The following is a 25,685-nucleotide window of genomic DNA, read 5'->3' as shown; positions in this document are numbered from 1 at the left end:
GACGGCAAGAGTATGGACTATACTACTTGTGAAGAAATAGACAGGTGGACGGTCGACCCAGGAGGAGTGCCGGAGCCCGCCTGGGATTCGCTGGAGCAGTGCGAAGAGGGGTATCGGAGAATGGAGTTGGAGAGACAAGCACGGCGGCGCGGTAGGAAGCCCGAGAGTCAGCCCCAAAAATGTATATTGGGGGGGCTCACAGGGAGTATGGCGAGGCCAGGTAGGAGACCTACGCCAACTTCCTGTGCTTACCGGGGGGCTAGCGAGACCGGGCAGGCACCGTGCTATGCTGTGGAGCGCACGGTGTCCCCAGTGCGGGTGCATAGCCCGGTGCGGTACATTCCAGCTCTGCGTATCGGCCGGGCTAGACTGAGCATTGAGCCAAGTGCCATGAAGCCGGCTCTACGCAGCTGGTCTCCAGTGCGTCTCCTTGGGCCGGCTTACATGGCACCAGCCTTGCGCATGGTGTCCCCGGTTCGCCTGCATAGCCCAGTGCGGGCTATTCCACCTCGCCGCACTGGCAGGGCGACCGGGAGCATTCAACCAGGTAAGGTTGGGCAGGCTCGGTGCTCAAGAGCTCCAGTGCGCCTGTCCGGTCTACCCAGTACCACCTCCACGCACCAGCCCTCCGGTGGCAGCTCCCCGCACCAGGCTTCCTGTGCGTGTTCTCGGCCCAGTACCACCAGTGCCAGCACCACGCATCAGGCCTACAGTGCGCCTCGCCTGTCCAGCGCTGCCAGAGCCTTCCTCCTCTTCAGCGCTGCCGGAGTCTCCCGCCTATCTAGCGCTGCCAGAGCCTTCCTCCTCTACAGCGCTGCCGGAGTCTCCCGCCTGTTCAGCGCAGTCAGAGCCTTCCTCCTCTACAGCGCTGCCGGAGTCTCCCGCCTGTTTAAAGCTGCCGGAGTCTCCCGCCTCTACAGCGCTGCCGGAGTCTCCCGCCTGTTCAGAGCTGCCAGTCTGCAAGGAGCCGCCAGAGTTGCCAGTCTGCAAGGAGCCGCCAGAGCTGCCAGTCTGCAAGGAGCCGCCAGAGCTGCCAGTCTGCAAGGAGCCGCCAGAGCTGCCAGTCTGCAAGGAGCCGCCAGAGCTGCCAGTCTGCAAGGAGCCGCCAGAGCTGCCAGTCTGCAAGGAGCCGCCAGAGCCCCCAGTCTGCATGGAGCAGCCAGAGCCGCCAGTCAGCATGGAGCAGCCAGAGCCGCCAGTCAGCATGGAGCAGCCAGAGCCGCCAGTCAGCATGGAGCAGCCAGAGCCGCCAGTCAGCATGGAGCAGCCAGAGCCGCCAGTCAGCATGGAGCAGCCAGAGCCGCCAGCCAGCCAGGATCTGCCAGAACTGCCAGCCAGCCAGGATCTGCCAGAGCCCCTCAGCCCAGCGGTTCCCAGAGCCCCTCTGTCCCGAGCAGCTGCCCCTCTGTCCCGAGCAGCTGCCCCTCTGTCCCGAGCAGCAGCCCCTCTGTCCCGAGCTGCCCCTCTGCCCCTCTGTCCCGAGCTGCCCCTCTGCCCCTCTGTCCCGAGCTGCCCCTCAGTCCAGTGTCATTAAGTAGGGTCGCCGTGGTTAGGAGGCCACGGAAGCGGACAAGGTGGGGGACTAAGACTACGGTGAAGTGGGGGCCACGTCCAGCACCAGAGCCGCCACCCAGACCCTCCCCAATAGGTTCAGGTTTTGCGGCCGGAGTCCGCACCTTGTGTGGGGGGGGGGGGGGGGGGTACTGTCACACCCTGACCATAGTTTGCTTTGTATGTTTCTATGTTTTGGTTGTTCAGTGCGTGATCTGAGTGGGCATTCTATGTTGGATGTCTTGTTTGTCTATTTCTATGTCTGGCCTGATATGGTTCTCAATCAGAGGCAGGTGTTAGTCATTGTCTCTGATTGGGAACCATATTTAGGTAGCCTGGGTTTCACTGTGTGTCTCACTGTGTGTGAGACTCTGTGTCTCAGGTAGTAAGTTGGTGGTTGAAGATGATTCTATGAGTTATATTTTTTGTGTTGTGGATGATCTTGGAGGGTACTATGGTGTTGAAGGCTGAGCTATAGTCAATGAACATACTTCTCGTGTCTGAGCAGTTGAATTGTGACTCCATTTTGTCTGTGTACTGATATTTTGCCTGTTTGATTGCCTTATGGAGGGAATAACTACACTGTTTGTATTCAACCATATTCCCAGTCCCCTTGCCATGGTGAAATGCAGTGGTTCGTGCATTCAGTTTTGCGCGAATTATGCTATCTATTCACAGTTTTTGGTTTTAGTAGGTTTTAATAGTCACAGTGGGGAACAACATCCCCTATACACTTCCTAATTAACTAGTCACCGTGTCTGCATATGTCAATATTATTCTCAGAGGTAACCCAGAATATATCCCAGTCTGCGTGATCAAAACAATCTTGAAGCATGGATTCCGAGTCGTCAGAATAGCGCTGAATAGACCTTAGCACGGGTACTTCCTGTTTGAGTTTCTGCCTATAGGAAGGGAGTAGCAGAATGGAGACGTGATCTGATTTGCCGAAGGGAGGGCGGGGGAGGGCCTTTTAGCCATCCTGTAAGGTGGAGTAACAATGGTTGAGAGTTTTTGATGTGCGGGTACTACAGTTGTTGATAGAACTTTGGTAGCGTTTTCTTCAAATTTGCTTGGCTAAAAATCCCAGCTACGATGTACTGAGAACCCAGATGGCTGTATGGAAGGGGACAGTATATCTGGAGAGCCATGATTCCGTGAAATAGAGTATGTTACAGGCCCTGATGTCTCTCTGGAAGGAGATCCTCACCCTGAGCTCGTCTACATTATTGTCCAGGGACTGAACATTAGTGAGTAAAATACTTGGAAGCGGTGGCTGGTGTGCATGCCTCCTGAGTCAAACTAGAAGACTACTCCAAATACCTCTTTTCCGCCGGCGGCATCTTGAAGCAGCCTCTGGGACAAGTAAAATGCCCTGGGGGGTACGAACAAGGGATCCAATTCGGGAAAGTTGTATTTCTGGTCGTAATGCTGGTGAGTTACCGCCACTCTGATATCCAAAAGTTATTTCCAGCTGTATGCAATAACACAAAAAACACTGTGGGCTAATAATTTAAGAAATAATATACAAAAAACAAAATACTGCAAAGTTGCTTAAGAACTACTAGTGGAGCTGCCATGTCTGTTTTTGACCTACACCTATATCTAACCCTTTACCCTTTGTTGTATGGACTTGTTAACAACTACATGCTGTTGTGTCAAAAGAAATTACTGCACAAAAAAAGAAAGATGCCAGTGACACTGTACCACCAACAGAGGGCAGTGTTTAGCCAAATCTTTCATGAACCAGGGGCCAATGTGATTTGATCAGATTAGAAGTTTTTATACAGGCCTCATTTTATGATAATGCTGTGGTTTTGCTTTAGCGTTATATTAACCTATTAGCTTACCTGTAGGCTATTTTGGGCTACAGCGAGCATCCATGTAGATAGCAAGAAATACTCACAGGAGGCATACGAACCCCACACAACGACATACTGTAGTAAATGGCACGAATCTCAGGTTCGATGCCCACTGTCGGTTGTACAGTGTAGAGCTCTACTCTGCATGTAGCCCTACAGTACTGCATTTGGTTATTTAACCACTGCACTAAATTATGAATGCAGGGGAAGATCTTTCCATTGTTTACAGTACAAATACTTAGTGGAAACATTTGCAATGTATTTGCTTACACTATAAAAACCCATCCAAGCATTGATCATGGGTTTGAAGAACAGACCCACAGTAAAACCGATTGCTGCGCATTAAAAGTCATGGGGTAATGGAATGCAGAGTGAACAACAAGCCAGGCTGCTCATTTAACTATTGTGTTTTTCATGGCTGACATCAATCATTAGTTGCTTTTATAGGGATCATTCATCAGTGCTGGTCTGTTTTTTAGGGATGTCTGGTTTCTCTGAGCAAAGAGCAGAGAAGCCCAGCACATCTCATCTGCCATCTCTCTCTCTAGACAGAAGACTCCATGTGGACTTCAGCACAGCTTGGCTTCCCTGGTAAACTGCTTTTGGGGAGTTTTTTGTTGTGATACAACCCACACTCTTCCAAATCATGAGATTAACTTTTTGTGGAACCAAGTTTGTTTTTTTCATTTCCCTCTCCACTCTGCTGAGACAGAATCAAAGTAGTTATTCAGGGATTACGGTATCTGGTTTCATTTCATGTACAAAGCTATCCCTGGTGCAATGAGCCTTGCAAAAGTTCCTCACCCATAAACAGCTCGCCTCGCTAAAGTACCATTATCAAGTCCTTTTCAGTGACATCATTTTTGGGAATTTCGCTTTTTTTAGTCAGGTTTTCAAAGAGAATTGGAAAACGGACCTCACTTTCTGATTTGACAGAGCATTTTGGTGACTCATTGGTAGGTTGACAGCCCCCGATGCAGAGTCCACACTGTGTGCCTGCCTGGTGTAGTGAGAAACTACAGCCAAAGTATTTGCTGTGTTTATGCGTCCAAGTGAAATTGAACAAGTCATGTTGTGGAAACGCAATCTGCACCAATAAGTGAATCCACATGGACCCACAAGCCAGCTAGCACAGCCACCTAACCAGCTCTGACTCTCTGCCATTCACGTTTAACCAAAGGCCTCCTCTGTTGAAGCACGCACCAGCATTGATGTGTTCCTTTACCCTTTTCCAACCATTCACACTATAGCAAAATGAAGAGCGATTTCTACTCACAACATTTACTGTAATATGGAAGCATTCAAACACACACCAATCAATTGAAAAGCATTACAATATTTAATTACTGCTTATTATACAGTGTTAGTATAGTAGCAAAACCTACGATGTTGATACAATTAAAATGAATGCCCATAGCACCAGAATCGTTCATTTTCATACTGTAGGTACATATGATTCTTAAAAACATCTTTGGATAATACATAGCAAACAAGCACCTTGTTCAATTCAATGCCCATGTCGTCGAGACACAGTTTACACTTCAAGTATGAATATAAAAAATACACACATATCATAAGTTACAAATCTTAACTGTTATTTAAAAAAAGAAATAAACAGGATTACCCTTCTACAAAATGTATGGCACATAGTGCATCAAGTATTCTTAACATTTCTGATACAGACCTCATCATAGTACAATTGCCTATCAAACAAGAATGATAGACAAAGGTTTTCTAGCTGCATTATCTGACAAAAGTTATGTTCTGCATCTATGAAACTTTGGTTAAAGCTTAACATCGGAGTACCAGCATGGCAGGGTTGCCAAAACCCAGTTATAGTGGTCACAGTGACATCATTTCACCTAAATGATGATAGGGTTCCTTCAGGCAGGTTTCCTTATGTAGTTCAGCATATATCTGGCAACCCTCCAGCTTGGTCGTCAGCTACATTAATAAGTGGACCATGATATTTTATGCAAAGCATTTTGGGCATTATGCTGTAATAAGTAGTACATTTACATTTACAGGCAAGAAGGCCGAACGTATTCATTCAAAGGGTGTCGAGGTTGTGCTACAGCTAATGTCAGTTCCAATGCCACTATTATGTTCCTTCTCAAGATTAGAGGTAATTTCAGTAGTTATAAAAGCACCATTCAAAGATCCTCTTTCAAGTTGGTGGTTACTTACACACACTACAATCTGCAATACCTTTTCAGCATCAAACAGTAAACCAAACAATGGCTTCTCGGCTATTAGTATTCTAATGTATCATTACATATCATTACAGAATAAATATGGTCAAACGTAAATATTTTGCAATATAATGAAATTCTTCTCATGAGAATCGATTCTTGTGAGAGGTAGGGTCACATGCACCTATAGGACCTAGAAGAGACATGATCTGGAAAACAATATCACAAATGTACTGAGACAAACTAGCTACTGACTGGAGATGAGAGCTTGACCTTGACTTAACACCTCTTACATGATGTAGACAACAGTTGCCACGATATTAATGAATTAAATATATAAAAAAACAGTTTTCCAGGTCACAACGCCAATGATTTAGTGTCTATTGGTTGTCTCTCTATGACCTGCTAGATAAATCATTCTAATTACATGTCAGTCAGACAGTAGTCAGTAAGTCATTGGGCTCTGAAGAGTTTTCAGTAGTATTACACAACAGAACAGTGAGGATGAATCTGTGATGCAGGACTCCTCACCTACGACCTTTGACGTTTGAGATAAGGCAAGCCTGGGTGACCATTAGTAGAAGAATACACAACAACAGTTGGACACAAAGTCTAGCTGACTGATTGGCGAATGATTCTTTCCCGAAAAACCCATGTCTGGCGCAACTTTCGTTTTAGAAGTGGTGGGGACATAATTTTAAAATGTTATTCTGTCGGATAAACACTCCAAACAGCCTACCCAACCACTCGGAGGCGTCTGCATGGTCCTAAAGCACACGATTGCCTCGTTTTGTATCACATTCCAATGATAAAACTGGACAAAATGCAATTTCAGAATGTGGGAGGGACATGTCCCCCCATCCCCAGTGAAAGTTGCGCCCCTGTCTGGACGTATATTCTGATCCGGAGAATTCTCCTTCCTTGATCTTTGTAACATTTTTAAGCTATATAATTTATATCATTTGGGGTTATTACTATTCTAATCACAACAAAAACATAATTTATCAGAAAATTTTTGCAGGAATTCATAATTACCCTTGTTCCATAACACTATAAGTTAATACAATTGAAATATTTATTGAGATGTTCCATTTACCCAACAAAAAGTTGTCTTGCTGACTGTATAAAAACGTAAATAGTTGTACCAGTTCTATAATGACTAATTCATGTTTCCTTTCAGAGTTCCATAAGAACATTTTACCCTTATGAGATGAGTAAGCTCTTACTAGAAACCATGAGAGGATTCTTCCCTTAGCTCTGTACTGTGCATCCATGTTGCTACTTCCCGCCCCAAAATATGATTGTGTCCCTTTATGCGAGACTCTACAATGCTGGAATATGTGAGATTGTCTGACAGTCTGCTTTTGACATTCCAATGCACAGAGGTATTTGGTTACCATTACAATTACAAACACTAGTGAGTTCAGACGTAACAGACGGAGCTCATCTTCAGAGTCATTGGTTCTGCTGAAGGACCCTTTATAGCTATATATATCTATCTTGAAGGAGAGAGAGACTGTTTGCACATGCTTGGATTTAAATCAACGATATTCGAGTGATAGGCTGTTTTAAAACTCTGCAGCTGCAATAATAAAAACAAATCTTTACAATTACAAAATATGATGACTCCCGAAAGCACAATGGTGATATGTAAATTAGATGGGTATTCGGTCCTTATATTACTGTAGAATAGGCTATGCTGCAGAAAATGTAGGCCTACCTATCACAAGAAAAAAAGTTATGATGAGATGATAGGTCTACACGCATTGTGAACTGCACTCCATACTGAGATGGGCTGTTTGTCCCTACCATGAGCATTGATGATTGATCATGCAGAGAGAAGGCCGTAGAGAAACCAGATTTAGACATCGCATATAATTAACAGTTTCATTGATATAAATAATTGATTATAATTTACCGGTTTCTCGCAGTTATTTTTCCAGGGAAAAGGGAGTGGTTTTGGGCAGTAAATCTTGGTAACTAGGTTCCTGTCATTAAACCCTAGTGATGAAGGGAGGAAAGGGATGGCCACCTTCACAAATTAAGTGCATTGGATCCCCAGACGCTCTGGTTTCACTTCCTGGTCTGATGTTGGGAGAATGTTGAGAGCCCACTGGGAGACCCTTGGGAGATGGTTGGGTTGGGGTTTGGTCCCTGACCATCACTGGACATAAACCAGCAGGCCGTTGTGAGGCTGGGGAATGCACTTCCCACAGAACCCACCACAGCGACCATAGATTCTTGCCCCATCCTATAGACAGAGGGAGAAATAAGAATGAAATGGAGTGGGACAGGACAAATAACTTTCCATAAAGTAATAGGATTTTATTAATGCTACTAGAAATTCCTAGACTAGAATCATAACTGGTGACAATTCAGATTACAGGAGGGTTTAGAGTAGTTATTCAGAACACCAGAATCCTTACCTCTGATCTGTGGACTTTGACAGAGACATAGTTGCCCTGTGAGGTCCACTTGGTTGCCTCAGCCACCTTCAGACCAGTCCCTATGAGGTTGATGCTAAACTGGCCCTGTGGAAGAACACCACAGTGATTACAATAGACCTCAAACCAACTTCTCTTGAACAAACTGAAATTGTTTTAAAGTGGACCTGATCAGGATTCAAATACATTCAATTAGTCTGTATCTCATTTCCATTCCAGGGGCTGACAACGAAAGCAGCATCACGGTTCAGTGGACAGATACACTGAGCTACACTGGATGGTTAAGTGTGATTATGTGGTTACTCCACTGGTGGAAACTGGGAACACGTACGGTTTGACTCCAGTGAACAGACTGGACATGTCAGGTCAATAAAACCCATTCAGGAAAGGTTGGCTCAAGGCCCCCATCAAAACATACAGGCATACAGATTAAAGTCAATAAATTACAGACTCAAAAATGGTCTCCGTTTCCTACCTGAGGACACTTGGCAGCACTGTAGCAGTCTCCTGCTGTGGCGAAGGGGACGGGACGACCAAACAGGGTCTGAGAAAACTTCAGGTCTGTGGCTGATACATAACACCGAGACACAGAGCATATGGTTAAATCAATACACGATCAATAGGCAGACACAGAGCATATGGTTAAATCAACACACGATCAATAGGCAGACACAGAGCATATGGTTAAATCAATACACGATCAATAGGCAGACACAGCACATATGGTTAAATCAATACACGATCAATAGGCAGACACAGAGCATATGGTTAAATCAATACACGATCAATAGGCAGACAAAGAGCATATGAAGGTTACAATCAATACCCAGAGTCATGAGTTCCAGTAAGAGACAAGGCGCTCTAAGCAACTGCCCTGGCCTAAAGCACATCAGAGGTTAAACCACATGACATTTAAGATGAGCTTAGTTACTCTGGTATTTCTACTGCATTGTCCCACATGATGACCATGACCAGTGCTCCTCTGTCTTCCTCTGTCTCTCTCTCTCTGTCTCACTCACTTTCTCGCTGTCTCTCTCTTCCTCTCTCTCTTTTTGTCTCTATCTGAAATGGCGGTAAAGTTCATGAGAAACGCATTGCACAGCTAGAGCAGTTCATAATCCTCTCTTCATCTTGAAACCATTATTAAAGTCAAGCCGCCCCAAATCTAAATGAGTTCCATGCAGTGGGAGGGGAGGGCCTTGTGTGCTGGGAACATGTGCTGTCAGGACCAGAGTAGACAGGGGATGGGGTGGGAAGATGACTACATGTGTTCTGGGCTCCCTCCTCCTAGCTGCACACAGATATAAATACCACCAATCCGGACCATGCCACATGTGCACTAATCTAAAACATGTTCAGGGACAACTGGAGAGGTGTGGCTGGATGTCGTAATGGGCAGAGAAATATCGCTGGAGATGTTGCGTGTGTGTGTGTGTGCGAGAGAGCATGAGCGAGGGAGTATGCATGTGTGGGTCAGAGAACACAAGATATTTTGTGTGTTTACAAGCATTTGTGTGTATATGAGTATGCCTGTGTGTTACCATGTGTCTGTGTAAGTGTGTGTCTCAAGGTGCCCATGCGTTGTCAACTCTATGCCAGTGATCTGAACAAGGTCTGTTGAAAGGCATTATCATGATTTCTGTGCTGAGTCTGAGGGTGTGGCGAAAGGCTGTGAAAATTGTATTCGGTGAGCGAATCCGTTTTTTGTGAGGTGGGCGAGAGGATCGAGCTGTGTGCAGGGGTAAAACAACATGGATGTGTGGTCTTTTTGTAGTGGAGTGGTCAGTCAATCACATGGTCATTACTCACTCATTATCCTCAGTGAGATGATGTCCAGACGGACCTTATGGAAGAGAGTGTATCCCGCTGCAGAGTAATCGTTCCTGCAGTCACAGTCCTGCCTTCTGCTGTTGTTGTAGGGGCAATCAAAAGGATTCAGCAACCTAGACATAAAAAATTAGGTTTCAGATAATATACGTCACGCCTACTCCCGCTCCCTCTCTCCAGCACTCGACGTCGCCGGTCTACTAACCACCGGTCCTGGCGACACACATTACGCACACCTGGCAACCATCATTACGCACACCTGCTCCCCATTGTTATGCATACCTGGACTTCATTACCTTGATTACTTCCCCTTTATTTAGCCGTCAGTAGCCTCAGTCTTCAGGAAGTATTGGTTTTGTTCACGTTCAGTATGCTTCTTCTGTTTTGTTTATCTGCTTATTCTCATTATTAAACTCACCTTCTGCATTTGCTTCATGACTCCTAGCATATGCGTTACAGAATACTGCCTCTGAAAAAATGGAAGCAGCAGAAGATAACCCCATCTTCATGATGGTTGAGGAACAGGGTCATCTTCTCCACCAACACCCCGACCAACTGGCTCTACTGGGTACAACCATGAAAGGGATCCTCCCCGTTCTTCAACGCATCAACACCACCAGCGAGGTTCTCCATACCTTTGATGGAGGGCCTCCTACCACGGGTTGTCACAGTGAGCCAGTCCCCTGCCCGACGGTCCCTTCCGGAGAACTATGACGGTACTCCATCGAGATGTCTTGGCTTTCTTCTCCAGTGCTCCCTCTTTTGCGTATCAGACAGGAGCCCCCACCATCGAGAGGACCAAGGTTACCACAGTCATTTCCCTGCTGACCGGACAGGCGTTGCAGTGGGCTACGCCCATCTGGGAGAGAGGGGGAGCTGGATTCCTATGAGAGGTTCATGGCTCTGTTCAGGGCGGATTTCGACCATCCTCCAAAGAGCAGAGAGGGATGTGACTGACTTTTCCAACTCCAGCAGGGTGCCCAGACTGCTGCGGAGTACGCCCTCACCTTTGGACTGTGGCAGCCTCCAGCGGATGGGATGAGCCGGTGGTCCGCACTCTATTCCACAGTGGTCTGTGCGAGGAGGTCCAGACGGAGTTGGCATGTCGGGGTGACAACATATCCTTGGACGCTCTCATCGCGATGGCCATCCGTCTGGATAACCTTCTTCGGGAGCGGTGGTGTCCACCTCGCCTCCCTCCTTTGGCTGTGCTGAGGCACAGCCTGAACCCATGTAGGTAGGGGCCTGCGGCAGAGAGGCGTTGCTGTAGACATCTGGGCCTCTGTCCCTATTGAAGCCAGGAGGGGCACCAGCTTTAGTGGTGTCTGGTGCGTCCCAACCCGGGGTCCACTAGAGCAGATGGGGTGGCCCTGTGACCTTCCATCTCCCAGGGTAGGCATAAGTATTCCATTATCATCTTTTTCCGCCAAACCCTTTCTGGTTCCCATTTCACTGGCTGGCTGACCCTCAAGGTGCCGCTGGGAATTTCATCGACCAGGCCCTTGCCTCCTCCCTGAACTTAACTTCATACCCGCTCTCCTCTCCTTTTCCTGTCCAAGCCCTGGATACGCGACCATTGGGATCCGGACCAATTACACACATCCCAGCACCCCCCCACCCTGACCGTGGGACCCATGCACCAGGAAAGCCTTCTCTTCCTCACCACCACCGCACCTGTACACAAAGTTATCCTTGGCCTCCTGTTGCTCCAACAACATAACCCCACCATTTTCTGTTCGAGGATGAGAATCACTGCCTGGGGACCAGGATGCCAGAGGACCTGCTTTCCTGCACCCTGTGGTTCCACTTTGGTGGAGGGTCCTGTGAGTGACTTCCAGCCTATCAATCTGTCTTCCCGAATCGTTGGCCCCTTGTGTTGGGACGTAGATGTCCGCCAGGCTCTGGAGAGGGAACCCGCTCCTGCTACCTGCCCTCCAGAACGCATCTATGTCTCCACAGGGGTGAGAGATCGGATGTTGACCTGGGCACACACATCGCTCGCCGCTGGACACCCAGGTATCACACACACCATCCAATCCCTCTCTTTGATAAATACTGGTGGCCCACCTTGGTGCAGGACGTCGCCCACTATGTCAACTCATGCACCGTATGTATCAAATCCAAATCTCTCCGGCACGCTCCAGCAGGTAAACTATTTCCCCTTCCTGTGCCTCAGCGGCCTTGGTCAAATCTGTCCATAGACTTTGTAAGTGATATCTTTCTTTCTGATGGGTTTTACCACTGTTAAGCCTTTGTTGACAGATTCTCTACATACTACCATCTTATCCCTCTCTGGTCTACCTACTGCTCTCCAGGTCGCTGAGGCACTAATCCAGCAGGTCTTCCGGGACTATGGCTTTCCAGAGGACAAAGTTTCCGAACGTGGTCCCCAATTCACGTCGCGGGTCTGAAAAGCCTTCATGGATAAGCTGGGTGCCACGGTCAGCCTCACATTCAGGTTCCAGCCTCAGTCCAACGGGCAGATGGGAAGTTTCCGCCAGGACCAGCAGGGGTAGTGGGCCCGGTTCCTTCCCTGGGTAGAATACACCCAGAACTCACTTCGTCACTCACACACACACTCCTCCCCCGTGTTCCATCCTGGTGATCGTGTCTGGCTCTCCACCAGGAACCTCTCATTCCCCCTCTGGTTATGCTCACGTTCAGTACGCTTATTCTGTTTTGTTTATCTGCTTATTATCATTATACAACTCACCTTCTGCACCTGCTTCCTGACTCCTAGCATATATGTTACAATACATTGCTTACATGTAATGACTTTTTGAATTAATGTTCATTTAGAATCATATACAGTATTATAGTGTATTCTGTCCATAAACAGAAAATTAATTAAGCACAATGAGCACACCTGTATCCATAGACCTCCGAGTAGTTGTCTGTCTGACCACTCCGCAGCGTAACATATTCCTTAGGGAAATCAGTCTGCATCTCAGCACAGTAGATCTAGGAAGAAACACATTGAGACAACAATTGCTGAATCCTGGCCTGGAAATTATTAATGATGAAGTGATAGTCAGTAATTCTGACAGAGAGCACACACCTGTAGAATCCTGGACTTGACTTTCAGGTAGTACTCCCCATCCATCCTCACCCCCTGTATCATCTGGACCTCTCTGCAGGATGTCAACAACTGACCTATAATCAGAAATAAGACGGAGCACCTTTAGGGCTGGATTCAATCCGTATCACCAAAGCATCGTAGAAGTTCAGCACTATAGCTCGTTTGAAATCTAAAGGCAATGTTCCTGTATTCGCGGGGACTGCATTCACGGTAAGCACTGCTTATGTCTTCGGCTCAATCGGAAATTACCTTCACATTTTAATTAGGATCTTCTGCGATACTTCTGCAAAAAGGATTGAATCCAGTCCTTAGTGTTACAGTTTTATAGGATGGTACTGGACTGTATGTAGGTTAGTTTCAACATAACAAGACATCGCAAATGGACATGATCTACCATATATTTTTTCAGTAGAAATTTACAGATATTTTAAGATTATTTTAAAGGGGCAGTGCACTCAAAAACATAATTTATATATTTATATATTGTCACATTCGTTATAAAGATGAGACCAAGGCGCAGCGTGAGTAGAGTTCCACATGTTTTTAATAAAACCGAAACTCAGCCAAACAAAACAACCAAGCACAAACGAAACGTGAAGCTATACGAATAGTGCAGACAGGCAACTAAACATTGAACAAGATCCCACAAACACCAAAGGGAAATGGCTACTTAAATAAGATCCCCAATCAGAGACAACGATAAACAGCTGCCTCTGATTGGGAACCATATCAGGCCACCATAGACATACAAATCACCTAGACCTACAAAAACCCTAGACATACAAAAACCTTAGACAACGCAAAACTGGCGTACCCACCCTAGTCACACCCTGACCTAACCAAAATATATCGAAAACAGATATCTCAGGTCAGGGCGTGACAGTACCCCCCCCCCAAATGTGCGGACTCCCGGCCGCAAACCTGAACCTATAGGGGAGGGTCCGGGTGGGCATCTACCCTTGGTGGCAGCTCCGGTTCTGGACGCAGCCCCCCCTCTTTACTCTGATCCCTGCGCCTTTGTAGAACCGGACCGTGGATTTTCGCCGGATGCCCCGGACTGGGAACCGTCGCCGGAGGCCCCGGACTGGGAACTGTAGCCGGAGACCCCGGACTGGGGACCGTCACCGAAGACACCGGACTGAGGTCCGTCGGCGGAGGTTCCGGACTGTGGACCGTCGGCGGAGGTTCCGGACTGTGGACCGTCGGTGGAGGTCCCGGACTGTGGACCGTCGGTGGAGGTTCCGGACTGTGGACCGTCGTTGGAGGTTCCGGACTGTGGCCCGTCGTTGGAGGTTCCGGGCTGTGGACCGTCGGTGGAGATTCCGGTCTGTAGCCCGTCGGTGGAGATTCCGGTCTGTAGACCGTCGGTGGAGGTTCCGGACTGTGGCCCATCGTTGGAGGTTCCGGACTGTGAAACGTTGCCGGAAGCTCTGCACTGGGAACTGTCGCCGGAAGCTCTGGACTGGGAACTGTCACCGGAAGCTCTGGACTGTGGAGGCGCACTGGAGGTCTGATGCGTGGCACCGGTACTGGTGGTACCGGGCTGATGACACGCACCTCAGGGCGAGTGCGGGGAGGAGGCACAGTACGTACTGGATTGTGGAGGCGCACTGGAGACCTGATGCATGGGACCGGTGGCACCGGGCCGATGACACGCACCTCAGGGCGCGTGCGGAGAGGAGGCACAGGACGTACTGGACTGTGGCGGCGCACTGGAGGTCTGGTATGTGGTGCCGGCACTGGTGGTACCGGGCTGGTGACACGCACCTCAGGGCGCACTGGAGATCTGGAGCGTAAGAGCTGGCACGATGCGTAAGAGCTGGCTGGATGCTCACTTGAGTCCGGCAAGTGCGGGGCGCTAGCACAGGACGCACTGGGCTGTACAGACGCACCGGAGACACAGTACGCAGAGCCAGTGCAGGATATCCTGGTCCAAGGAGGTGTACTGGAGACCAGGAGCGCTGAGCCGGTCTCCAGTCGGACGCCAATTCTAGCCTGGCAAATGCGAGGAGCTGGAATAGAGTACACTGGGCTATGAATGCGAACTGGAGACACCGTGCGCATCACTGCGTAACACGGTGTCTGACCAGTCACACGCTCCCCAAGGTAAGCACGAGGAGTTGGCTCAGGTCTCCAACCTGACTCAGCCAACCTCCCCGTGTGCCCCTCCCAACATATTTTGGGGGTTGCCTCTCGTGCTTGCCTCGTTTGTATAACTCCTCATAACGTCGTCGTTCCGCTTTCGCTGCCTCGATTTCTTCCTTCGGACGGCGATACTCCCCCGCCTGCATCCAGGATCTCTTCCCAGGTCTATTCCTCCTGAACACGCTGCTTGGTCAATTGTTGGTGGGATCTTCTGTCACGTTCGTTATAAAGATGAGACCAAGGCGCAGAGTGAGTAGAGTTCCACATGTTTTTAATAAAACCGAAACTCAGCAAAACAAAACAAACAAGCACAAACGAAAAGTGAAGCTATAGGAATAGTGCAGACAGGCAACTAAACATAGGACAAGATCCAACAAACACCAAAGGGAAATGGCTACCTAAATATGATTCCCAATCAGAGACAACGATAAACAGATGCCTCTGATTGGTAACCATATCAGGCCACCATAGACATACAGATCACCTAGACAAATAAAACCCTAGACAATACAAAACTAGCGTACCCACCCTAGTCACACCCTGACCTAACCAGAATATAAAGAAAACAGAGATATCTCAGGTCAGGGCATGACATATATATATATATATATATATATATATATATATATATATATATATATATATATATATATATATATATACACACACTGCTCAAAAAAATAAAGGGAACACTTAAACAACACAATGTAACTCCAAGTCAATCACACTTCTGTGAAATCAAACTGTCCACTTATGAAGCAACACTGATTGACAATACATTTCACATGCTGTTGTGCAAATGGAATAGACAACAGGTGGAAATTATAGGCAATTAGCAAGACACCCCCAATAAAGGAGTGGTTCTGCAGGTGGGGACCACAGACCACTTCTCAGTTCCTATGCTTCCTGGCTGATGTTTTGGTCACTTTTGAATGGTGGCGGTGCTTTCACTCTAGTGGCAGCATGAGACGGAGTCTACAACCCACACATGTGGCTCAGGTAGTGCAGCTCATCCAGGATGGCATCAATGCGAGCTGTGGCAAGAAGGTTTGCTGTGTCTGTCAGCGTAGTGTCCAGAGCATGGAGGCGCTACCAGGAGACAGGCCAGTACATCAGGAGAGGAGGAGGCCGTAGGAGGGCAACAACCCAGCAGCAGGACGGCTACCTCCGCCTTTGTGCAAGGAGGAGCACTGCCAGAGCCGTGCAAAATGACCTCCAGAAGGCCACAAATGTGCATGTGTCTGCTCAAACGGTCAGAAACAGACTCCATGAGGGGGGGGGGTATGAGGGCCCGACGTCCACCGTGCAGGATGTTTGGCATTTGCCAGAGAACACCAAGATTGGCAAATTCGCTACTGGCGCCCTGTGCTCTTCACAGATGAAAGCAGGTTTACACTGAGCACGTGACAGAGCCTGGAGACGATGTGGAGAACGTTCTCCTGTCTATATAAGGTCCCACAGTTGACAGTTGACAGTGCATGTCAGAGCAAAAACCAAGCCATGGGGTCGAAGGAATTGCTCCGAGACAGGATTGTGTCAAGGCACAGATCTGTGGCAGCGATTACAGCCTCAAGTCTTTTTGGGTATGATGCTACAAGATTGGCACACTTGTCATTGTAAAAAATAATTTGTTCTTAACTGACTTGCCTAGTTAAATAAAGGTTCAATCTAAAAATAAATTGGGAGTTTCTTCCATTCTTCTCTGCAGATCCTTTCAATTCTGTCAGGTTGGATGGGGAGCATTGCTGCACAGCTATTTGCAAGTCTCTCCAGAGATAATCGATCGGGTTCAAGTCCTGGCTCTTGCTGAGCAACTCAAGGACATTCAGAGACTTGTCCCAAAGCCACTCCTGTTGTATTATCTGTGTGCTTATGGTCGTTGTCCTGTTGGAAGGTGAACCTTCACCCCAGTCTAAGGTCCTGAGCACTCTGGAGCAGGTTTTCATCAAGGATCTCTCTGACTAGTCTCCCAGTCCCTGCCAAAGAAAAACATCCCCACAGCATGATGCTGCCACCACCATGCTTCAACGTAGGGATGGTGCCAGGTTTCCTCCAGATGTGACGCTTGGCAATCAGGCCAAATAGTTAAATCATGGTTTCATCAGACCAGAGAATCTTGAGAGTCCTTTAGGTGTCTTTGGCAAACTCCAAGCGGGCCGTCATGTGCCTTTTACTGAGGAGTGGCTTCCATCTGGCCACTCTACCATAAAGGCCACATTGGTGGAGTGCTGCAGAGACAGTTGTCCTTCTGGAAGTTTCTCCCATCTCCATAGAGGAACTTTGGAGCTCTGTCAGAGTGACCATCGGGTTCTTTGTCCCCTCCCAGACCAAGGCCCTTTTCCCCCCGATTGCTCAGTTCGGCCGGGCAGCCAGCTCTAGGAAGAGTCTTGGTGGTTCCAAGCTTTTTCCATTTAAGTATTATGGAGTCCACTCTCTACTTGGGGCCCTTCAATGCTGCAGACATTTTTTGGTAGCCTTCCACAGATCTGTGCCTTGACACAATCCTGTCTCTGAGCAATTCCTTCGACCCCATGGCTTGGTTTTTGCTCTGACGTGCACTGTCAACTGTGGGACCTTATATAGACAGGTGTGCGCCTTTCGAAATAATGTCCAAACAATTGAATTTACCACATGTGGACTTCAAACAAGTTGTAGAGACATCTCAAGGATGATCAATGGAAACAGGATGCACCTGAGCTCAGTTTCGAGTCTCATAGCAAAGGTTCTGAATGCTTATGTAAATAAGGTATTTCTTTTCATTTGCAAAAATGTCTAAAAACCTGAATACTTTCCGAATGCACTGTATGTAGTAGTAGTAGTGGTACTGTAGAGACTCACACTCTCTCTCGCGACAGGTGGCCTGTGACTCGGGCCTCTCGGCTGGACGGCAGTGTTTGGACGGTTGGCCTTTAGAGAACAGACACTCTACCCTGCGCTCCATTACCCCCGCTCCACACGTCTGGGAGCACTGGGAGCACATAAAGGACATCAACACAGTGAATTACATGGAAACTACTGACATATTACATACTCAATTTACAAAACATATATGTTGTTTCAATACCATTATCTGATACCATTTACCACCCCTCTCTCTTTCTCTCCATCCCTCTCTTTCTCTCTCTCAAACACACTGAAACACACCTTGCTCCATGGGCCAACTTTCCAGTAGGCAGCTTGTGGGCAGTCCCAAAGGAGGCACTGCCTGGTGCTAGGTGGGGGAGGCTCTGGACAGTGAGGGTGGGACAGGGCGGAGGACTGGGCATCATAAGGGTGCAGGGTGGAGGAGGGCTTCATGGAGCAGGACACTATACGCTGCTGGTAGCCCACGCCACAGCTAGCAGAGCACTGGAAATCAGACACAATTGAAATCACACCTCAGTGGATAAGGATATAGACCAATTTGTGGAATAACACTTCAATATATATATTTATGTTTGACGACCTAGGCTAGTCAAATACTGCCGGTGAATTGTTTTATCAAATGACACAAAGACAGGTGTATTTAAAGGTATGACCAGGCAGAGGGTTCCTAAACCAAGGTTCCTACTGTACCTGTGACCACTCTCCTGTTATCCACATGTGGTAGCAGGGTGCTCTGCTGCAGGGCTGGTGCAGGGCAGGGCAAGACGAGGGGTCACAGAGGGTGTCCTGGACTGGGGTCAGCTCGGCCCCCACACACAGAACCTTCCTGTTCCTCATACCTTCTCCACAGGTGGCGTTACACTGCAGAGAACAGACACAGGCCAATATGAGGATCAGTCATCATGTCAACATCAAAAGACATTAAAAGTAATACAACTGTAACCTTGTCCCCAGTCTCAACCGCATATATGTTTGATACAAAAAGACCCAGCTGGTGGACGAGATTAATACATATGTGTGGATCAAAGAGTAATGTCTTTAGATTGGCATAGGGGGCAGTGTTGGACTGCTAGCAGAGACACCCAATAGAAGTTCCGACAGGCTTGGTTGTTTCCTTAGCTCTCCAGATGTCCATGCTCTACACTTTATCCAGGGGAGGAAAAGTGGGCATGATATGACATCTCACATTGCTTTCAAGGCCAACCCCAGACATAAAAGAAATGGCAAGTCATGGGTGGATGGATACACAAATTGGTTTTGAGTGAATTGGAATGATGGTTTAGAGAGGTAGTCAAAAGTTAAGACCAGAATTACAATGTGAGGAACACTAGGTTTTGAATGGCTAAAGCATATGTCCTATAAAATCAAAAATATATCAGTTTTGTTTATTAGAATATCTCATATTCTAAGCACAGCTATGAATGCTGAAATGGTTTTTGGGCCAGAAATGTCTGTTTTTGAGCCAGGAGGCTGTCAGCGGAATGCATCGCAACAGACAGAATCTGAGTGCGTGCAAAGGTTTCTGGAGGAAGCAGCACAAAGTCCTTACATGGTACTCGTCTTGTGTCCTGAAGTTTGGAGACGGAGTATGGGGGACATGAAAGGAAGAGCGTAAAATACTAAGTTGAAGAGGACTGCTCAGTGCTCATGTCACACAGTGCAGTGCCACTCGACTAGACAAAAGTCATGGATGTGATATGGATCAGTGCTTTGAGGTTTTGATGTGATTTATCATAGAGTGATGGTTATCGTTTAAACCCTCATGTCTGATGCAGGAGTGCTCACAAACACAGCTGGTCTGGTCCGCTAGCTCTGTGTGAGAGCACTGCCAATAACAATCTCCTGTATGATGATCTTATGTCTCTCACACACAAACATCCATGACTGATGTGTGTTCATTAAACACACATGCTAGCAACTGGAATCGGTCTCTACTAACAAATCTATGTGAATACAATCTAATAAATCAACTGATGAAGTAGTATTTGAAAGCACATTGACTCTCCGAAGATCTGTCTAGGACATTTTTTAAAATGTGGTTCTCTTTTCCTTGTGGAATTTTGGAGAAGCAATGCATTCTAAATGGAAGTTCCACTGGGACTTGGTGTTTTGTGCGCTTGTCCAGTCACTCATAAGAACTTAACACATCCCGTGGACAGCTCCACTCCATCACTGTGCCTCACACATGGTGTCTCTGGGTATTCTGGAGGGTTTCGAGAGAGTGTCTGTGGGAAGGTGGAGAGTGAAGAGAGCATGTCTACGTTGGCTACAGTCTAAACCCCTTAACAGGACCCATGGCACAAAGGGGTGAATTTGAAGTTTGACAGGAGAAACCCATAACCTACAATAAGACAGTTATACAGAGAGGAGGTGACGAGTCCTTGTTTGTGTCTGTGATGAAGTGTGTTGAGTAGAGATTCTGTGTCAGAGAGAGAGAGAGAGAGAGAGAGACAGAGAGAGAGCGAGAGACAGAGAGAGAGACAGAGAGAGAGACAGAGAGAGAGACAGAGAGAGACAGAGAGAGAGACAGAGAGAGAGACAGAGAGAGAGAGCGAGAGACAGAGAGAGAGCGAGAGACAGAGAGAGACAGAGAGAGAGACAGAGAGAGAGACAGAGAGAGAGACAGAGAGAGAGACAGAGAGAGAGAGAGAGAGAGAGAGAGAGCGAGAGAGCGAGCGAGGGAGAGAGACAGAGAGAGAGAGAGAGAGAGAGAGAGCGAGCGAGGGAGAGAGACAGAGAGAGAGAGAGAGCGAGAGAGAGAGAGCGAGCGAGGGAGAGAGACAGAGAGAGCGAGAGAGAGAGAGAGAGAGAGAGAGAGAGAGAGACAGAGAGACAGAGAGAGAGAGAGAGAGAGTGAGAGAGAAGAAGAATAATACAGGGTAAGTGAGATAAAAAGAGAGGGATATAGACATAGAGCGAGCTAGATAGTGGTCTATACTTACATCTTGCCACTCTCCAGCTGCCCAGGTGTGATGGAGACACTCAGTAACCTGGCAGGGCTGGGCAGTGGCCGGACGGTTGTGGGAACCACACAGCTCCTCTCTCACCCGCCCTGTACCCTTCAGTCTGCAGTACACATCTCTGTTCTGGACCCCTACTCCACAGGTGGCAGAGCACTACAAACACACACATTAGATTGACTGACACACAAGCTAGTCTGTTCACGATCAGGTTGTTGTCATTGCATTGCCAGCACATATATCCTTATCTGTCTGTCAGCTTGCTACTCTAGCAACCAAGTCTCAAATTCACACAAAAGCATACATTTTCCCATCATGTCCCCTTTCACTCTCTCTGACCTGGACTAATCATCAATCTTTTGTAACATACAGTACATACATTTTTTGTCTGCTGGGTCTGCGTCACAGGCTACGATGCCTCTACACAATGTCCTTGAACAATGCAGACAGAGACATATGTTTTCCTCTGAGCCTACGGTTGTTGTGTCTGTGTGAGCCGTATTGTCAGTTTATCCACAGGTCTATCACCTGGCCCATCTCTTTGATGTCATTGAGAATCCTACCTACATGCTAAGGAAGCTCTCCAGCACTAATAGAACTCCAGGATTTCATTAGAAAGAGGTTTCCCGGACAAAGATGAAGTGTTATCCTGGACTAAGAACCATGTACAATGGAGACCCTCCATTCAAAGTGCTTTTTAGTCCAGGGCTAGGATTAATCTAGGTCCGGAGACCAACCCCCAGGGTTCTAGAAGAAAGCTGTATAAATACTCACTATACAGCCACAATATCTTTAGAAACTGTAAGTTCCCAATTCATGTACAGTATACTGTATCATGTTGTATTAGAACGGTGTGTAGGCCTACATCACCATCTCTAGGGTGTGCCGTTTAAGTGACATTTTTACTCCTTAACATTTTGGAAGGAGAACAAAAGGCATAAAGAGAAATCAGACCTCAGATGAAGGTTTAATCAAAAGAACGAGGCCTCATTTAAAGACTGTATTTTTTTATATCCCAAAGTGGGATGTAATAGAGCCTCCAATTACCGTTTTAACAACTGTTACGGCTTAAGAAATTTGATTCTAATCTCTTTCCAAAATACTTTTGGTTTTCATTGCCGAGGATTACACTTGTCATAGTTAAGCACACTATTTGATGTTGGAGTTGAGTTCTCCAGAAACTGCTGCTCTCTACCCATCTACAGCATGTCGTTTTTGTTCACGAAAATATATTTATTTGTGTTAGAATTCAATTAGAATTGAAATAGAATTTGAGAAGAGCCTAGTAGTAGAACCTGTGATTGTAATTGTATGGGTTTTATAGGAGAGGAGAGTGCAGCCGACCCACAGACATGCTTTTGCACAGTGGTTGACAGAGAGGCAGAACATGCAGCTGTCACAGACCAATCAGTGAGCTTGCCGCCACTCCACTCCTGAGCATGGGCCGCTCCACACCAAGAGCTCCACAGGCGGTCCTTACCCTTTGCTTACGGACCCCCACACCCCCCTCCTCTCTCGTACCCCTTCACCAGACCCCATTCAGAGGCGACTGAGGGGATTGAGGGGCTAGCTGCTGAAAAGCCCAAACGCTGGGTGCTGAGGTTTCCAAAGTTGTCACAGGCATGAATGTTAAGATATAAAACATGTCTTTATGCTCTAGTTGTGGATTTCATGGTTTCTGGTGGTATGTGAAGGGAGAAGATTGCTTCCAGACACCAGGGAGGGAAAGGGAGAGTGAGGCCCACAAAGGCTGGGAAGTGGCAGTGGTCTAATGGAGGTAGACAGTGATGGACTCCCAATGGGGTATTCACAACTACAATTTGGGCGTGAGGAGCATACAGGATATGAGGAGCTCTCTTTGCTCTCCATGTTGTGTCCAACAGAAACATTACTTAAATACTGTACATCTTCAGGGGGCCTGATAGAGTGAGAGAATTACAGCATTACCTCCCAAAATAATTTTCTTCGGGCATTGTCATGGTTGTGTATTTTCCCACCCAAGCAGACACAGGGACGGCTCTCAAGGAACTACACTGGACTTTGTGCAAACTGGAAACCGCATAACCTGAGGCTGCATTTATTGTAGCTGGGGCCTTTAATAAAGGAAATCTGAGGAAAAGGCTATTGAAGTTCTATCAACACATCTCCTATGCTACTCGCACATCGAGCCCTCTTGACCATTGCTACTCTCAGACGGGAACGCAGTGGACTGGGTGAAAAGCTTCAAGTTCCTCAGCTTGCACATCAATGACGAACTGAAATGGTCCATTCAAACAGACACGGTGGTGAAGAACAAGCCACAATTCCTCTTCAACCTCAGGAGGCTGAAGAAATTTGTCTTGGCCCCTAAGACCCTCACAAACTTCTACAGATGCACCATAGAGAGCATGCTGTCGGGCTGTATCACTGCCTGGTATGACAATTGCAATGTCCACAATTGCAAGGCTCTCCAGGGGGTGGTGCAGTCAGCCCAACGCATCACCAGGGGCACACTGCCCACCTGTCAGGACATCTACAGCACCTGGTGTCACAGGAAGGCCTGTTCATCCCACTACCATCTAGAAGGCGGAGACAGTAAAGGTGCATCAAGGCTGGGACAGAGAGACCGATAAACAACTTCTATCTCCAGGCCATCAGACTGTTAAACAGTCACCACTCACGGACAGACAACTACTCCTTCCTCTGCTCTGGACAACCTGTCAGAACAGGACAAAGCTCCCTCCACCACCATCTCCTTTACTCTCTGGTGGCCTTGTGATACATTTGGGCTCAATCAAACTTTAACTGCACTTTAAATAAAGTTTGATTTGATTTAGTCATTTTCTTTCATTTAGATTTTTGGTTGAAATGGAGATGTAAATCCAACATTTTCATTATTAACTTGAAGACTAAATTTGACATCAACCAAAGCGTGAAACACTAGTCTTATATGTATTGTCTATTTTTAGTTGAACCCTGGTTTGAATTGAAACAATAGATGACGATGACTTCGCAAATGTTATATAGGTCTAAATAGTATCATTGATGAAATAGGATTTATAGAGAGAGTATGGCTACATTTAATTTGCTCTGTAAAACCTACCCTTTGTAATGACTTTGATAGCTACAGTGAATCTATTTAGTTAAGAGAGCTCTCAATAATCATTGTCACAATAGCACACTGGCAGTAGTCAGTGACAAATATCAAAGCTGGGCTGGACTTCATTAAATGGGATGGGAGACCAAATGGATAGCTGTAGATAGATCCGCTCTCCAGTAGGAGGTGCTGCCCAGTCTATTGTTTTTTTTCTGATAGTGGATATAACGTTGAAGATCTGACGTTATTTAAAGGTACAAATTCAACATATTTTATACAAGGTTTGTCTATGTTGAAAATGTGTTACCATAATGATATCAGTCTGTGGTTGAAATTTGACTCTCAAAACAAACGTTTACATTGACGACTTTTTGCAAATCCAATGTATTTTTCATATAGATTCCACGTTACAAACAGTTGACAAATTACATTGAAACATTGATTCAACAAGTTTGTGCCCAGTGGGATCTGTCTGTCTGTAGAAAGTAGGTACCTTCTTGTGTCTTTTGTCCAGCATGCTGCTTTGGTGCAGGAAAATGCACTGGGCAACTAGCCACTGCTGTTTTGAAAAGAGTGCAAGAAATGTAAAGGAACTAGCATGATAACTAGTCAAGCCTAGGAGAGAGAGCGAATGCACAGCACAAGCTTCATTGAATTCCCATAACATTTCCTCTCACAAGTATACAAGTATGGTGCATTGCATAAACACTTATGTAAATGTAGCCTGTGGTGTTTAACTCACATCGGAAGGACGTTTGGTACAAGAGTATATAAACTGCTCAGTGATTGGACAGGTGCTCAGTGTGTCCAGTACTTTATATGTTCTACTATCTGGGGACACTGGGAAGCCCTTGACTGTGTTTGCGTTGGCGTCCCAGCTGCTAGAGGTGACTGTTAGCATTAGAGAGGGGCGGGTGGTGTGGTCCCGCCAAGGGGCCTGGGGGTATTTGGAGAGTGTGTGGGGACGGGGTGGTGAATGACACATACCTTGCTCCACCTGTTGGCCTTCCAGCTGGGGCATCCCTGGGCTCGGCAGGCCTTCTGTGTCCGGGGACATGACAGATGACTGCAGTGCTCTTCCTCTATTTGGGTTTGGTTTTGGTAAACACAGGTTATCTCCCGCTGCTTGGTCCCCCGGCCACAGCTCACAGAACACTAGAGAGACAGAAGAGGGGGATAAAACAAAATGGAGACAGTGAGTGCAGAGATTCTAGTGAATGCCTTTTCCAACAACACTTTTTGAAACCATGCTTATACCCGCTGCTCAAGTTCTGCGAAAGTACATGTCAATCAGTTTAGAACTTTATATGAATGAAGAGAGACAAAGTACTTAACCACCCAATGTGCTGTTTTGTGTTGCGCATTGAGAGCCTGCTTGTTATGATTTGATGGTTAATGGTTTCCATGGTCACGGTTAGCCCACTACTTAACTTACTCCTGAGGAGGTTCCCTCTCTACCACATGAAAGAGTAGTGAGCCAAATTAAATAGTCTAAAAGAGTATAAACACCACAAGAATCAATGAAAATGTACTAGAAAAGACGTTATAAAATGTATAAAAGTATCCAACACGGTGCTTTGCTCAATATAGTGTCTTCGGTGTATGAGTTGAGATGAACACACATGATATGTTATTGCATCTCATGGCCAAGTGAACAAGCTATAAACCACTTTTGGATAAACTAATC

General features: G+C 46.9%; 1 protein-coding gene across 1 annotated transcript in view; it reads right to left on the bottom strand.

Annotated features, from left to right (window-relative positions):
• Positions 1-4,732: 4,732 nt before the first annotated feature.
• LOC110532091 (A disintegrin and metalloproteinase with thrombospondin motifs 20) overlaps positions 4,733-25,685 on the bottom strand; it is a 143,228-nt gene continuing 122,275 nt past the window's right edge. The window contains exons 28-38 of the mRNA XM_036970373.2: positions 24,986-25,153; positions 20,905-21,078; positions 18,653-18,823; positions 18,242-18,445; positions 17,936-18,065; positions 12,932-13,026; positions 12,740-12,834; positions 9,856-9,989; positions 8,522-8,613; positions 8,029-8,133; positions 4,733-7,853 (exon numbers count right to left, since the gene is read on the bottom strand). Coding sequence (XP_036826268.2) covers positions 7,764-7,853; positions 8,029-8,133; positions 8,522-8,613; positions 9,856-9,989; positions 12,740-12,834; positions 12,932-13,026; positions 17,936-18,065; positions 18,242-18,445; positions 18,653-18,823; positions 20,905-21,078; positions 24,986-25,153 — 1,458 coding nt within the window. The 3' untranslated portion in view covers positions 4,733-7,763. The remainder of the gene's footprint in view (positions 7,854-8,028; positions 8,134-8,521; positions 8,614-9,855; positions 9,990-12,739; positions 12,835-12,931; positions 13,027-17,935; positions 18,066-18,241; positions 18,446-18,652; positions 18,824-20,904; positions 21,079-24,985; positions 25,154-25,685) is intronic.

Source organism: Oncorhynchus mykiss, chromosome 1 (assembly GCF_057628025.1).
Source record: "Oncorhynchus mykiss isolate SJ-2025 chromosome 1, ASM5762802v1, whole genome shotgun sequence".
In the NCBI taxonomy this organism is placed as follows: Eukaryota; Metazoa; Chordata; class Actinopteri; order Salmoniformes; family Salmonidae; genus Oncorhynchus; species Oncorhynchus mykiss.
Note: the sequence above shows the minus strand (reverse complement) of the source record. Positions and strands in the feature narration are given on the sequence as shown.